The sequence below is a fragment of the Gracilinanus agilis genome, chromosome 2 (assembly GCF_016433145.1).
Source record: "Gracilinanus agilis isolate LMUSP501 chromosome 2, AgileGrace, whole genome shotgun sequence".
In the NCBI taxonomy this organism is placed as follows: Eukaryota; Metazoa; Chordata; class Mammalia; order Didelphimorphia; family Didelphidae; genus Gracilinanus; species Gracilinanus agilis.
Genome location: NC_058131.1, coordinates 199244073 through 199258621, shown reverse-complemented (window position 1 = coordinate 199258621; position 14549 = coordinate 199244073). Strand labels below are relative to the sequence as shown.

At 36.6% G+C, this 14549-nt stretch overlaps 1 protein-coding gene and 1 non-coding gene across 2 annotated transcripts in view; both read right to left on the bottom strand.

The window, feature by feature from the left end:
* Window positions 1-330: 330 nt before the first annotated feature.
* On the bottom strand, window positions 331-437 carry LOC123238302. Its single transcript, XR_006505505.1, has one exon. It is a non-coding gene; the product is annotated as a U6 spliceosomal RNA (small nuclear RNA).
* An 8952-nt stretch (window positions 438-9389) lies between these two features.
* Window positions 9390-14549, bottom strand: part of TPO (thyroid peroxidase) — a 229982-nt gene continuing 224822 nt past the window's right edge. The window contains exons 13-14 of the mRNA XM_044659561.1: window positions 10748-10877; window positions 9390-9428 (exon numbers count right to left, since the gene is read on the bottom strand). Coding sequence (XP_044515496.1) covers window positions 9390-9428; window positions 10748-10877 — 169 coding nt within the window. The remainder of the gene's footprint in view (window positions 9429-10747; window positions 10878-14549) is intronic.

Sequence of the window (14549 nt, the reverse complement as noted above, 5' to 3'; positions counted from 1 at the left end):
TCCACCTGCAGAGAAAGAACGGTTGGAGTTGGAATGCAGATCAATGAATATTATTTTATGTTTTCTTTTTAGTTTGGGGTTTTGATTTTATATTAATATTCTCTTACAACAATGAACAATACGGAAATATGCTTTGCATGATAACCCCTGTGTAATCCATATCTAATTGATTACCATCTCCAAGGGGGAGGAGGGACACAAAGGAGGGAGACAATTAGAATTTTATAACTTCAGAAAATATATGTGGAAAATTATTAATTGGGAAAATAAAATATAATTAAAAAATTAAGTCCTTCACTGGCTATTTTTTTTTGCATTTCTCATTTTTATAAAAATATCGAACGCTTCACGAATTTGCGTGTCATTCTTGCGCAGGGGCCATGCTAATCTTCTCTGTATCGTTCCAATTTTAGTATATGTGCTGCCGAAGCAAGCACCTTCACTGGCTATTTTTAAGAACAAACTCTACAGTGACTTGGGAATTTTGTAGAGGAGAATCCTGTTCAAATAGGTGAAATGACTTTGGAGATCTCTTACAACTGTTTCAATGAGTTTGTGATTATAAATCCAATTCTGTCTACTGAGCCATTGAAAGGAAGAAGAAAAGGGAAGGTAGATTGACTTTGAAATCCATAAGCAAAACTGCTTACAAGCATAAGCAGGTAGGCTGATTTGAAGTTTTATTTTTGACCTAAAATTTATATTCTAAATTTAACGAAACTAGTGGGGAAACTGGTTAAGAAACCAGTCAGTGGTGCTTAACTTTCAGAAAAATAAGTGACAATATAAAAATAAGTTTTTTCAAGGCACGACTTCCCAATTTGGAGCCACAGAAATCTCTAAAGTTATCTGGTCAAATTGCTTACAGTCTTTAATTAACAATAAAAAGTCTCAAGAACAGGCAAAGATGTCATGAATTTCGGCTAAAAACAGGATCATTTCTCAGTTTGCCCAGGAGATGGTGCTCTCTGTTAATGAAAAAAAAATGATAGGCTAATTTTCTACTTTTTGGCAAACATGAACTAGCAAACTTAAATCATTATTAAAACCTCAGCTATTATATTCATGGCAAAGAACTAGCAAATAAGTGTCAGAACTCTAGTTCCTGGTGGACTGCTAGATCCTAATTATAATAGGCTCTGTGGTCTAGTATAAAGAGAATTAGATATCACAAGACCTAGATTCAACTTGAGGATTTTCTACTTACGGAAGGTCTTGTTACTCTTTGGGAGTCAATCAATTAATTTGTTGTTGCAGTGAATTTAACAATTTTTTAAAAATTACTTTTGTTATAAAAAAAACCACCACACTTCCATATTGCCATTGTAAGAGCAAACTTGGATGTAACCAAACCCCCAAATAAAACCATAAATACACTGATGTGAAAGATGACGCCAGCAGTTCTTTTTCTGGAGGTAGATATAGCATTCCTTGACATAAACCTTTGAGGATTGTCCCAGATCAGTACATTGCTGAGAATAGCCAAGTTTTCACAGATAATCATCATCCAATAATGCTTTAACAATTATTAACAAACACAAATATTTCAATATGTGAAGAAAAACAAGGAAGAGGCTATTACAAGATATTTTAAAAGCATTTACTATGCACAAGGTACAGTGGTTAGAAGAATAAGCTTCAGAGTCAGAGAAACCTGATTTTAGATCTGACTCTCACCCATTCTAACTTTGGGATGCTGGGAGGAGTCACTTCAACTTGTAGTGCTCTATAACTTTCCAAGGCTGTGATCTGAAGAAGAGGTGCCAATCTGCTTTGATGAAGGGAATTTACTCATTGGGAGGTACATATGCCAACTAGCTCATAGATCCAGACCATATTCTGTCCCCGTTTCCCAACAATAAAACCCAGTACAAGGCACTGTGCTGCTATTCAGAGGGTGTCAAAGTACATAAAAGCAGTAGTCTCTGCTCCTAATAAAATGCCCTTCTCAGTAAATTTACAGAGTCATGAGGAAGTATACACATTCACACAAATAAATAGGATAAAGGATACACTGAGGTAAAGGAGAGATACAAAGAATGTTTCTTAGCAAAATTTGATTGGGAGGTAGATAACGGTGTGCTAGAAAGCGAGCGGGGATGCGGTTGGATTGAATGAACTCTGGGTTCTCTTCTGGCTCTGCCATTCTCTGATTTGAATCACGCCATCTGGCAAGGCTAGGTCGACTCGCATTCAATATTTTGCCATTCTTCTGTGAAGAATTTCAGATAACTGTGAGGAATGTCACACAAGCGGCAACTTCAGCAATCGCAGCTTTTGCAGGCTGCGGAACTTTTTCTGAAAGAAAGTTATTTTCCTTCCCAGAGAGACAAGCCTTGTGGAAATTGCCTTTCCAGTCCGGATTTCTGGTAGAAGAAAATCTGGCAGAATGATAGCCAATCCCGGCATTTAAATGATCAGCCAGCATTATCCTACCAGCTGACAGATACTTTGAAGATATAATAGATTATCCAATTAATTCCAGATAATAAAGGGATTGTTGTGCAAATTAGCAGGTGCTGGATGTGTCCTGGGGCTTAGCCAGTGGGTTTTAGGGAACTGGATCAGGGTTGAAATTGTCAGTAGTCAATTATTCAGGGATTCATTAGAGAGGTCTTTTCTCTAAACCGGATTTCCTGCCTTTTGCCTAATTGTTCCTTAGCATCACCTCTTGAGGGCAGTGAAAGAACAGGGAGTTTAGTCAAGCCACTTGGTTTTGCTCTGGCTGACAGTTGTCTGTTAATAGAGTCGGAGAAAAGGCTGAAGCTATTTGCCAAGTCCTTTCGCTTCACACTTGTCCTGCTTGGTCCCCTGAGGAGAGAACTAGTAACTCTGACCACAAGTTGCAGAGAAACCGGGCAAAGTTGCTTATGAAGGAAAAATCCTGAGTAATTAGAGCAATCCAAGGGTGGCGTGAGCTGCCTCAGGAGGTGTGAGTTTCCCCTGCCTGGAGGTTTTTTGTGTGGAGGCTGGACCACCATAATCTATTATAACTGGCATCGAGAGGATACCAGGAGGGGAAAAGATTCTGATATGCTTGTCAGGGATGTTGTGGAGTGGACTCTTGTTCATATACATTGTACAAGGTGGTTTTTAGGCAGGATTGAAACTATTCTAGAGTATCCATGGTTTTGTCAAAACCACTAAAATGAGGGGTGAGTTGCTAGCTGCCCAACAATTTTTCTCCTTTGCTTGATGGCCAGTGGGCTCCCTCTGTACCACATGCCTTTCCCAATTCTTTCTTTTTTTTTTTTTTTTAAACTCTTACCTTCTGTCTTAGAATAAATACTGTGTATTGGTTCCAAGGTAGAAGAGCAGTAAGGACTAGGCAATGGGGTTTAAGTGACTTGTCCAGGGTCACACAGCTAGGAAATGTCTAAGGCCAGATTTTATCCCAGGACCTCCTGGCTCTTAATCCACTGAGACACTTAGTTGCTCTCCAATAAGTTCTACCACCCAGGTCTGGCTACACAAGGGCTGCTGTGTTCTTTTAATATCTGCTCCAGTGTAGCATAGATGAAAGGGAATTAGCATACTCAGCTCCAGTTCTTTTTAGGTCTTAACATCCTTTGCTTTTCCATCCCACTGTGAATTCTGGCACTCTCCATTATCTATTCTTAACATTTCCCTTCATTCTGTGTCCTTTCCTCTTCACTTTTGAGGCCCATTACAGTGGAGGTTTCTCCTGGAAATACCATATCCCTTGGCACTCTTTCCAAAGCTGGCTGTTCTTTCCCTCCAAACCCAAATCATGGCCAAGAGGAGGAACTGGGGTACTCCTGGATCCCCACTACTTCTTTCTCATTCTTACTCTGCCACCATTATTCAGTGACCACCTTTCCTTCTTTAAAGTTTACTCCATCCAACCAAAACTTTGTTGCTATTATCTCTCAGGACTTTTAGGCCATTCTTTGCTGTTTCTAATAATTAGAATACCTGAGTCAGTCCCCTCCATCCTAGCCATTTCCTTTTATAAACAAAATGGCCCCACAAACTACCACGGTACAATGGAAAGAGCATCAGAGTTCTACATCAGAGAGCTTCATTAAAATCCTGCTTCTGAAGGTCCTTCATGTCGCTGGGCCTTAGTTTTTTATCTGTAAAATGAGGAGGTTGGAGTAAGTAGCATCTGAGGTTGCTTCTAGCTATGGATCTATGGTCCATGGCCTCTTTCAGTAGTGTGTCTCAACTGTGCATGGGGAGGGTCTTTCCTTAGACCAGTTGTATCAAACTGAAATAGAAATAGGGATCACTAATCTCTACATAAGGATTGCCGTGGGCCACATATTGACTTGGTTTTAAAATGAATTATTATCTATATTTTATTGTATTTTTATTTATTTTATTCAATATATTCTAGTTACATTTTTATTTGATACTTGCCTTGGGAGTGTTGTGGTCTTGTATTTGATGCCTCTGCCTTAGATTACCTCTTCCATTCCAATATACTCTAAGAGCTTGAATTCTTACTAATGGTTCTGCTTTTATGCTTCAGTTTTCTCAAACATAACATGGGGATCATTATAGCTTCCTGGGCTATTAGGATGAGCAAATGAAATTATATTTGTAAAGCTCTAAGCACAATGCCTGACATATAGTATATATACTATATGTCTTAGTATATATATGCATATATATATCTAAATATTGAGAGATATTTATGTGTGAGTATAATATAAGCTTGTTCTTTCTTCCTTCCCTTCTCATAGGTCTCATTAGACTCTGAGATTCTCTAATTTTTTGATTGTCTTGGACAATTCAGAACAGTCTTGTTTTCATTTCACATAGCAGGCCAGAGACAAGCTTTTAAATGATTTTTCTAATTGCTTTGAGGCTAGATGATCCAATCATTTTTACCTGTATTGTCATCACTTTCTTTTTTGAGGGATGATGATGGCAGTCTACTCAAGCCCTTCCCCCTACTGAAATTTAGGTTCAGTGACTAAGTTCTGTTTTTATAACATTTTACTTTAGAATATTAATATCAGCTTTAGGTTATATAATGAGGACACTATTTCTCTATTTCTTGAAAGATAAATTGGTGGGAGAAAATTGTATTTCTGGGCTTTGAGAAATAAAACTTTTTTTTGGATATGGTTTGTATAACATTCAACTCAGGAAATACAAAGCTAAATGATGGGTGGATTATTGATGCCACAGTTCTCCTCCATTAATGCAGACCACCAAGAGTTGTTTGTACAGTGTTTATCTTCCTGCTCTTCATTACTCCCACTCCCAGAGTTAGTGACTTTTCAGGGATTTTCTTTCTATCCCTCCTCAGTATCATAGTCCAGAGAAATGCTTGAAAATCTTATGGAAAAAGGGGGATATTGCAGATTTTGAGGAAGTTCCCATCTGATTTCCCTGCTTATATTTCACAGAATACTGGAGAAAAAATTCATTAGTGATCTAATCTAAGCCATGAGCCAGTAGTCTCTTTTTAGACATGCCTCTTAAAGTAGTCATCTTGCCACTACTGGAAGACAGTACAGAAATGGGGAACTCACTACCTTATGAGATAGCTCATTCCATTTTTAGATAGCTCTGGTTGTTAGCATGTCTGCCTTTATATTATATTCAGCCCAAATATGCATCTTTATGATTTCTACCCATTGCTTCTAATTCTGTAGAACAAGGCTATTACCATTTGCATCCACTGGTCCTTCAGAAATTTAATAGTCATTAGGTCCCTTTTAATTAATATTTAGTAAAATCTACATAAATGACTAATTTTTAGATGAATTTATTTCATAGCAATAAAAATTATTATTAAAAAGGCATCTATGTGGCAGAGTGAGTAGTGTTGGGCAATCAGGAAGATTTGAGTTCTAATCGTACCTCAGACACTTAGTCGTATTATACTGTGCAAGTCAGTTAACCTTTCTTAGACTTTGTTTCCTCATCTGTAAAATGAAGGTAATGAGGGTACCTCCTTTACAATGTTGTTATAAGGATTAAATGTGATAAAACAATGATCAAGTCTCTAACTGATGCATGAATAATTGCTATTAATTTTACTACTTAGAAGCATTTGTTGTTATTTAGTTGTGTTCAGTTCTTCATGACTCCATTATGTTTTGTTTTGTTTTTGGCAAAGATGCTATAGTGGCTTGCCATTTCCTTTACCAGTGGATTAAGGCAAATAGAAGTTAATTGACTTGTCAAGGGCCATAGAAGTGTCTGAGGTCACATTTGAACTCAGGTCTTTCTCACTCTAGGCCCTCTGCTCTATCCATTGACCCATCTAGCTCCCCAATTTAAAAGCATAGGATAATGTAAAGGGGGGGATATTGTCCTTTAAAATTGGTTTGTATATGCAAAACTTAAATAAAAATTATGATAGCTGACTCTGTGATATTAGGTGAGTAACCTACCTTCTCTAAAACTGTATTTTCTCATCTTCCAAATAGGAATAAAAATATTTATCCTTTCCTGTTCACAAGATTTTAGGGAATCTTTGTTAAAACAACTGATAATGACTGAAATTTGGAGAGATTTAGGGTTTTCATGTAAGACTTCATTTGAGACTCTTAAGCGAGAGTTTTTGGGGACCTATGAACTTGCTTTTAAACATGATTTTATATCAATTATATTTCCATATAAATTGATTGCCTTTGTAATGCTTTGTATTTTACGTTATGCATAAAAATAAACCAAAAAAATTATTCTGAAAAGGGATCCACAGGCTTCCTCAGGCTGCCAAAGGGGTGCATGAACCAAAATGGATTAGAATCCTTCCTCTAAAGTGACTTCAATAAAAGGGTGAAGAGAAGATCAAAGATACATGATCGTGGGTGTAAAGAATTTATAAGACAGCAGAAGCTTATGTTCACATAAGATCTTCAAGGTTGGGAACTGTTTCATTTCTGGCTTTGTTTTCTTGATATTTGGCACAGTGCCTTTCGATTTATCCAATTTATGGTATTCTTTGTATATATTTGTTTGTATGTTTCCCACCAAGTAGATTGTAGGCTTCAGGAGCACAGGGACTATCTTTTTCCTCTTTTTGTATCTCCAGACCATAGTACAGGGTGTGGCATATAGTAAATATTTCTCGACTAAGTATATAGACATATATATATATATATATATATACATATTTCTACCTACTACGTGCATATATGGTTGGCAATTAATAGATGCTTTTGGAAGGAAGGAAGGAATGTGAACAAATTGTAATTCAATAAGCATTTATTAATCACCTAAGCATAAGGCCCAATGCCAGGTGCTAGAGAGTTAAGAGTATTAAAAAGGACTTTGCATTTCACAAAAAATTTTTACATATTATCAGTCTGATCCTTACTGTACCTCTGTGAGATAGGTTGGGTAAATATTAGAATCTTAATTTTATAGATGAGAAAACTGAAACAGATAAATGCTGTTCCCATGGTCATACATCTAAGCAGCAACAGAGCCAGGTCTGGGATTGTATATTATTTGGCTCTCATTCCAATGTTCTTTGAACTAACTATACTACATTTTCTTCCTAAAAGTTAAGAGGACTGATCCATATAGGTAGAACGCTCTATAAAAAAGAGGAGAAAGGAACAAGAGAATAGAAAAGGAGAAATTCAAGTTTACAGTGCTTGTGGAAATATGATTTGCCTTACTGAATCATATTTAGAGCTGCTCCCAAAAGAGACTCATTGAAAAAACAAAAAATGGAAAAAAGTTCTCAGTGTAAAATATGAATCAAGTATGGAGCAGTTAATTTATTCCTAACCACATCTCTAAAATGTTAAACACAGACAGAAGTGAACATTAGCAGAACTTGTTTCAGTAACTTAAATAATAGCATCTATTATAAAAACTAAAGCAATGCTAATAAACTTCTGAACACCAAAAAGTTTGCAAGATAGTTGGATATTTTACACTTACACTCCATCCCATTAGGGCACTGGTCAAAACACTCCCTGTTCACATGTACTTTTAAAATGTCCAAGCTTGGGACAACCCTCTTCTCAGATACAGAAGTTTCTCTTGCTACCAGCCTTCTTTTGCTCTTTTAACCAATCATTCCTCTCATTTGATGCAAGACCGTTAGGTCTTTCAAACTCAAATGGTTTTCTCCATGACCATACAAGTCCACCTTAAGAATGGAGTCTGGTCACCTACTGAAGAAAGCAAACAAAAGAGGAAAGTAACTAGGGACATGGGCATGCTCAGTTAGTGGAACCCATCCTTTCCATATGGTGGACAGTGGCAGAGTAGGGGAAGAAATGAGCACAACCCATGTTTCAAACTCCTCTCTCCTTTTCATGAGAGTTTCTAGATGAAACACACTATTTTCCAAATAGAAGAGTCAAAGGCTGGAGAGAGACTAGAGGGTGGGCTGCTCCCTTTTGTCCATCCAAAATGCCACCTTATCTCTAGTTCTGTACCCAATAAAGGATACCTCAATGTTTCACAATGCAAACTTTTGGAATAAAGAACACATGGGCAGAAGAAAGCACTTAAATCTTCTCCAAGGTACACTGGAATAATGAAAGATAGCATTCTGTCTACTTCATACATTGGATGGCTCTTGATGTACCTTGTTATAATTAAAGGATTTGTGCTAAAAACATCACAGAAAAGGTTAAAGTCACAATCGGTCATATCAAATGTGGGTTAACAGTCCTTGTGCTACAATGGTACTCGGGAAATACTAAACAACCTAGAGATCTAGATTCCTAGTACATTGGTCAGATCCTTTGTACAAGACTTACAGGAATATATGGATGAGGATTTCACAGGCTGAGAGGGTATGAATGAGTTATGGTCTCTGTGTGATAGGAAAGAGAATACCCACATCTCAGATCTGTCAAAGATCTCAGATCTCAGAGATCCTCAGACCTATCAAAGAACAGTAAAAACATATGAAGATCAAATAACCTAATATATATATATGACAAAGCTTTGAAACATGACTAATATTCACAAATGTAAAGTATTATTTATCCACTTGTTTTGTATTAAGTAAAACATGGTATTGAGTTTTTATTTATGATGAGAGCCTTTGATTTTCTGAAGCATGAAACCATTTGGAGACATTTATTTTCCATGTATGTCTGTCCTACTCATGCCATCTGGAAATGCTAAGCCTACTGCCATCCAGTACAATCTTTCTTCTATGAAGACTCCTCCACAAACGTTAACATTAAGACTTTTAACCATTCCAGTAACAGTACAATTTACAGAATGCCAAACAAGTCAGAAATAGAAGCTATTTTTCTAAAGGACAGCCCATGTGGTCAGATCAAGGTCCTTATGTTCACTGATTCTCAAAATGATTAGTGCTGGTAGTAAGGCTTCTGAAGAGGGAAGCATGTTTTCCATGGCTTTGCAGTAGGTTCAGAGAATAGCTGACAGTTGCCGAATTGTTCATGCCCACCTTCCAAACTGTTGTCTCACATGCTGAGTAAGATCTGAGGTCCATTGGCAGGATCCTAAAGGAAAAAATTCACATTCAGCTGGAACTTGTAGGCATGGTGATGACAAATAATTTCTTATGTTTCTAGGTCCCCTCCAGAATAGCAATGTGATGCCATCGGATGTGAATGTGGCCCTTGGCATGGTGAACCAAAAGCGGTCATTTATCTGACCTAAACACAAACAGGACTTTCTTATCTGGTTAGATTTTATTTCAGGTGTCTTAGGAAGGAAAATGAAGTCCAAAGGAGATCATAAATCAAGATTATGTTTTGGTGAGAAATGGAATTGTATTAGTACTTAACAAGGTTAAATCAATTTCTTGTGTAAGCTTTCCCTTGGATTTTAACACTTTCCCAATTCCTACTGCTTTCAATTGTCAGAAATGGGACTTCATTCTTTATGTTTTTTTGTAACATTTAAAATATGTAGAAAATGTAGAGCCAGGAGGTCCTATGTTCAAATCTGGCCTCAGACACTTCCCAGCTGTGTGACCCTGGGCAAGAAACTTGACCCCCATTGCCCACCCTTACTGCTCTTCCGCCTATGAGCCAATATATAGAAGTTAAGGGTTTAAAAAATGTAGAAAATGTCTCCTTAACTTAGGTCATTTAGAGAAGATTTAAATTTAGAGAAGATAAAAACACTTGAAAGTATGTCTGACATCTTTTTAACACCGTGATTTTTCTTAGTCTATTTTTTGAAAAAGCAAACAATTTATACTTGTCTCCTTTTCTCTGTCTAAACCAGGAATGGCAGCCAATATCAGAGATGATGTTGAAAAGCAAGATTAAAATGTACCCAACAATTTTCTATGACCCAACAATTTCTAGATACAAAAGGCATAGTTTCTTATGCCCAATTTAGAGACCTCAGTCTATTCATTATTCTAATAATATGCTTTTTTTTTCTTTCCCAACTTGACCATCCTGAAAAATGTAAATGAGCTATCTGAGAGGACAGAATAAAAAGGTTTATGAAACAACTTTAAAAAGAAATGGGTTCTGGGGGCAGCTGGGTAGCTCAGTGGAGTGAGAGTCAGGCCTAGAGACAGGAGGTCCTAGGTTCAAACCCGGCCTCAGCCACTTCCCAGCTGTGTGACCCTGGGCAAGTCACTTGACCCCCATTGCCCACCCTTACCACTCTTCCACCTATGAGACAATACACCGAAAGTACAAGGGTTTAAAAAAAACAAAACAAAACAAAACAAAAAAAAAAAGAAATGGGTTCTTCAACCATTGAACTGACAACTGAAATCTTTTAGGAAGGTCTGGGTGATAGTGGAAAAAACTGACATTTCATGAAGTCTTTTAATAAAGACAATTATTTATCCTACCTTGTCAACTGACTGTGCTATGGCTTCAGGTTGTGAAATCTTCATTTCATGACATTTTTTACATCCCATTTTGGTAGCTGTTTTTCCGTCTTCAACATTTGTCTGAGCTGTTTCCATATCAGAATATGTCCTATTGATAATCATTTGATTATTATCATCATTAAGTACAAAGTGCCCACTGAAGTATGCAAACCAAATTTGTTTTATTTTTTATGTTGTAATTAGAAATGAAATATTTAAGCCTTGGGAATGTTTCTTTTATTTGTACATTCTTGCGTGTCTAGATCTTTCATTTAAGAAGCTCAAATTTGAAAGTGATATTATTCTAAAAGAAGTTTCTTTGAACAATAAGAGATTAGATGAAACACAAGACAAGGTATTAAGAAGTTTGGGTTCTAATCTGAGATTTATAATTTATTTAATGAATGAACTTGTATCTCCATTACCTATCTATAAAATAATGAAAAGTAGCTAGATTTTGCACTAGAAGACCAGAGTTCAGAAGACCAGGAGACCAGGCTAAATTAATGAGTTTTTAATGTCTCTTTCACATCTAAAATTCTATGATTCTATTATTCCAGTTTATAGCCTTCTAGAATGGAATAGATGGTGTAGTGCTGTTTTTGAGATCATGAATCTCTTGGTGGTTAAGATTTTATTATTCCACACCTAAATTATGACTATTTTGTGATTACCATGTAGAATTCCAGAATACAATTATTGAGCTAGACTTGGAAGGATACCCAAATGTCATCTCATCCAAGCTATTCATTTTATAGGTGAGAAAAGTAAGCTCAGGAGAAATAAAATGACAAGTTCAATATAAAACTTCTAGTAAGTGGCACGGCAAAGATTTGAACCCTGGCCTTCTGATGCAAAATCTAGCCATTTTTCATTGAACCACAATGTTTTGATTCCAATTTATTTCATTTAAAAATTAATAAGCTGACATTTTTCTATCTCTTGCCACACTTGGGAAAAAAGAAAACCAAAACCCAAAATATGAATTATCAAAAGAAATACCCATATTGACAGTATTCAGGAATGGTTTTTCCTTCCTATTGAATCTATCACTTCCGTCAGTTTGTAGGTAGCCTTCTTTATCACTAGTCCTTTTGAGTGAGGGTTTGTCATTATAGTTATCAAAATTCTAAGTCTTTCATGATTGTTCCTTCTTACAAGGTCATTGTTATCTTGTCTTCAGTTGAGGATTTTTAATTTGCTCTTTTTCTAGTTTTGTTTTGTTTTTTTAGTTGAATCTACATTCAGTTTCAAATTGCTTTCCAGAAGGGTTCACAGCTGTATCAATAGTGCCAGTTTCCCACAACTTCAAAATTTGCTATTTTTTTCTTTCATTTCTTGGTCAACTTTACTAATCTGATCTACATGAGGTGAATTTAAATAATGGCTCATTTATAGGTACTTTAATATTTCATAGGGGTACTTTCATACCACAGTGCATGAATAGGACTGAGTAGAACTTAGTGGAAGTAGGAATAGAAGACACCAATAAAAACTATGTACAGTGATAATTCAGAAGCATATGAGGCTTTAAAAATAGCTTTTCATTTGATCTTGGCAGCAAATCTGTGAAGAAGGTACTTTGAATATAATTATTCCTGTCAGTAGAAGAGGAGGTTCACAATAGATTGAAAGTATATTGAGGACAAGGACTGTTTTTTTATTTTGTCTTCCTATCTCTTGCTCCTAACACATAACTTATTCATATAGAGTTTAAAAAATATGTAGTGATTTCAACTGAGATGAGGAAAGTGATACCCAAAGAATATAACAGACTCATCCAAAATGACACTGTTAATGTCAGAGCTGGGACTCAAACCAAGATCTTTCTATGTTCTCTCTACCACACTTGATAAATGTTGCTTGGATGATTGAATTTTTAAAAGGCTACAAGCCTGGTCTTCCTAATAACCAAAGAAATATATTTTTAAATATCTTTATTGCTCAAGCTATCTAAGCCTTACATTTAGTGCAAATAATGACTAGAACTCCCTCAGGGAGAGAATCACCTGTAAAATACCTACAGTCTGAAGACTAATGTTCTTTTTTTCTGTATGATTACTACTACAATATCCAAATCTCTCCTTTGTGATTTGCCTGTGGCGTGGATTTTATTTTTAAAGAGTCAGTTGGACATTGAGCACCTCAGAAGAAAGATAATCACATGTCATGCAGGGAAAACTTGCACACTTTTCCTCCTGCTTTTTAAAATACCAAATATTCTTTCCAAGATCTACTGGCCATGAAAGGTATTTCCAACAGGTAGCATTATTTGGCTGTGAGAAGCCAGTGTCCAATAATAGTTATGTTCTTTTATGCTATTGCTGTCTCAGGTCCCTTACCCACTGAGTGATATGTCCAGAGAGAGTTCCTTGACCAAATGAACAGGAGAAGGAAGAATCTACGTGGAGCCTTAAGCTAGGATTTTTTTTTCCTCCCTGAGAGCTTGCTTTACTTCAAATAGGCAAGCTGGATTTTGAGAAAAACTATTTGCTGACATATTTGCATTAGGGAGGGTAGGCAGAGCCAGACAGACATCCTGGTCTGAAATTAAATTGCCTTGGGTCAGACCCAAAAAAACAGAAGCAAGGATGTTTCAAGCCTGCTTTTTCACTCCTAATTTGAGGAATTGCTTTTGAGTTAATTTTCTTGTAACCAGCAAGAGGCAGAGGGTTAAGTCATAACAGACTAAGGGTGAAGATTCTATCTCTATCTTCAGAAGCCTATTTTTTTCTCTTGTGCATGTAATTCCTATTAATCAGAGTTTAAGAAGCTTCCAGAGTGATTTTGCATGATTTGCCTATCAGGCAGGCAGGTGTGTGCAGGAGCAATTTACATTGGGGGCCAAACAGTTCTGACGAAAATTGGTATAATTTCATGCATTGGGTTGGAGGCAGGCAGCCTTGCCTTTATATATTAAAGGAGGAAAATACCCATCCTCTGCTGAAAATGAAGGTAAATATATTGTACCACCCATCTATGTTGTAGCTTTTACTCTCAACTATTAGCTTCATTAAATCAAATCAAAATGGACTTATATTTACTAAGTGCTCCCCCCTTAAAAGATGCTGTGTTAGAGACTATAATAATAGCTAGCATTTGCATAGAGCTTTAAGGTTTGCAAAGCACTTAATATATATAATCTCATTTGACCTTCACGACAACCCTGAGATAGGTGCTATTATTTTGTCCCTTTTAGAACTGTGAACCCTTCTGGAAAGCAATTTGAAACTGAATGTAGATTCAACTAAAAAACAAAAGTCATATAGGTGGCTGGACCAGACACTTGGAGGGATAGAAGAAGAGTTAATCATAAGAACAGACTTAATACGAGGCTGAGGGCTACAGAGCTATATGTCATGGTTATTGTCTATTTTCCCTGGGACAATTAGGGACAATAAATGGGTTATAGGATAATTGAGTCTCTTGCTCAGGAGAGACTTACCAGCAACTTCATACTCTAGCAGATGGTTATAGAGAGCAGCTCAGCCAACTTTGTACCAAATGACCAACAGTAAGAAGGACGCAGAGAGGAGATTAAATACTCAGTAGACATGATGTCCAGGAAAGGAAATGGAATCTTCATTAGAGGTTCAGTGCTCAACATGGGAAATGCCATATAAGATCCTCCAGAAAGCAGCACCATTAAATCACCAGCAGACATCGGTGCTCTATAGCATCATAGGTGAAGGGTCCTAACTAGGTGAGTTTCCTTTTGGATGCTCTTTCATGTTTTTTGGCCACTATATATGGATCCAATTCCATGCATATTGCTAGGTCA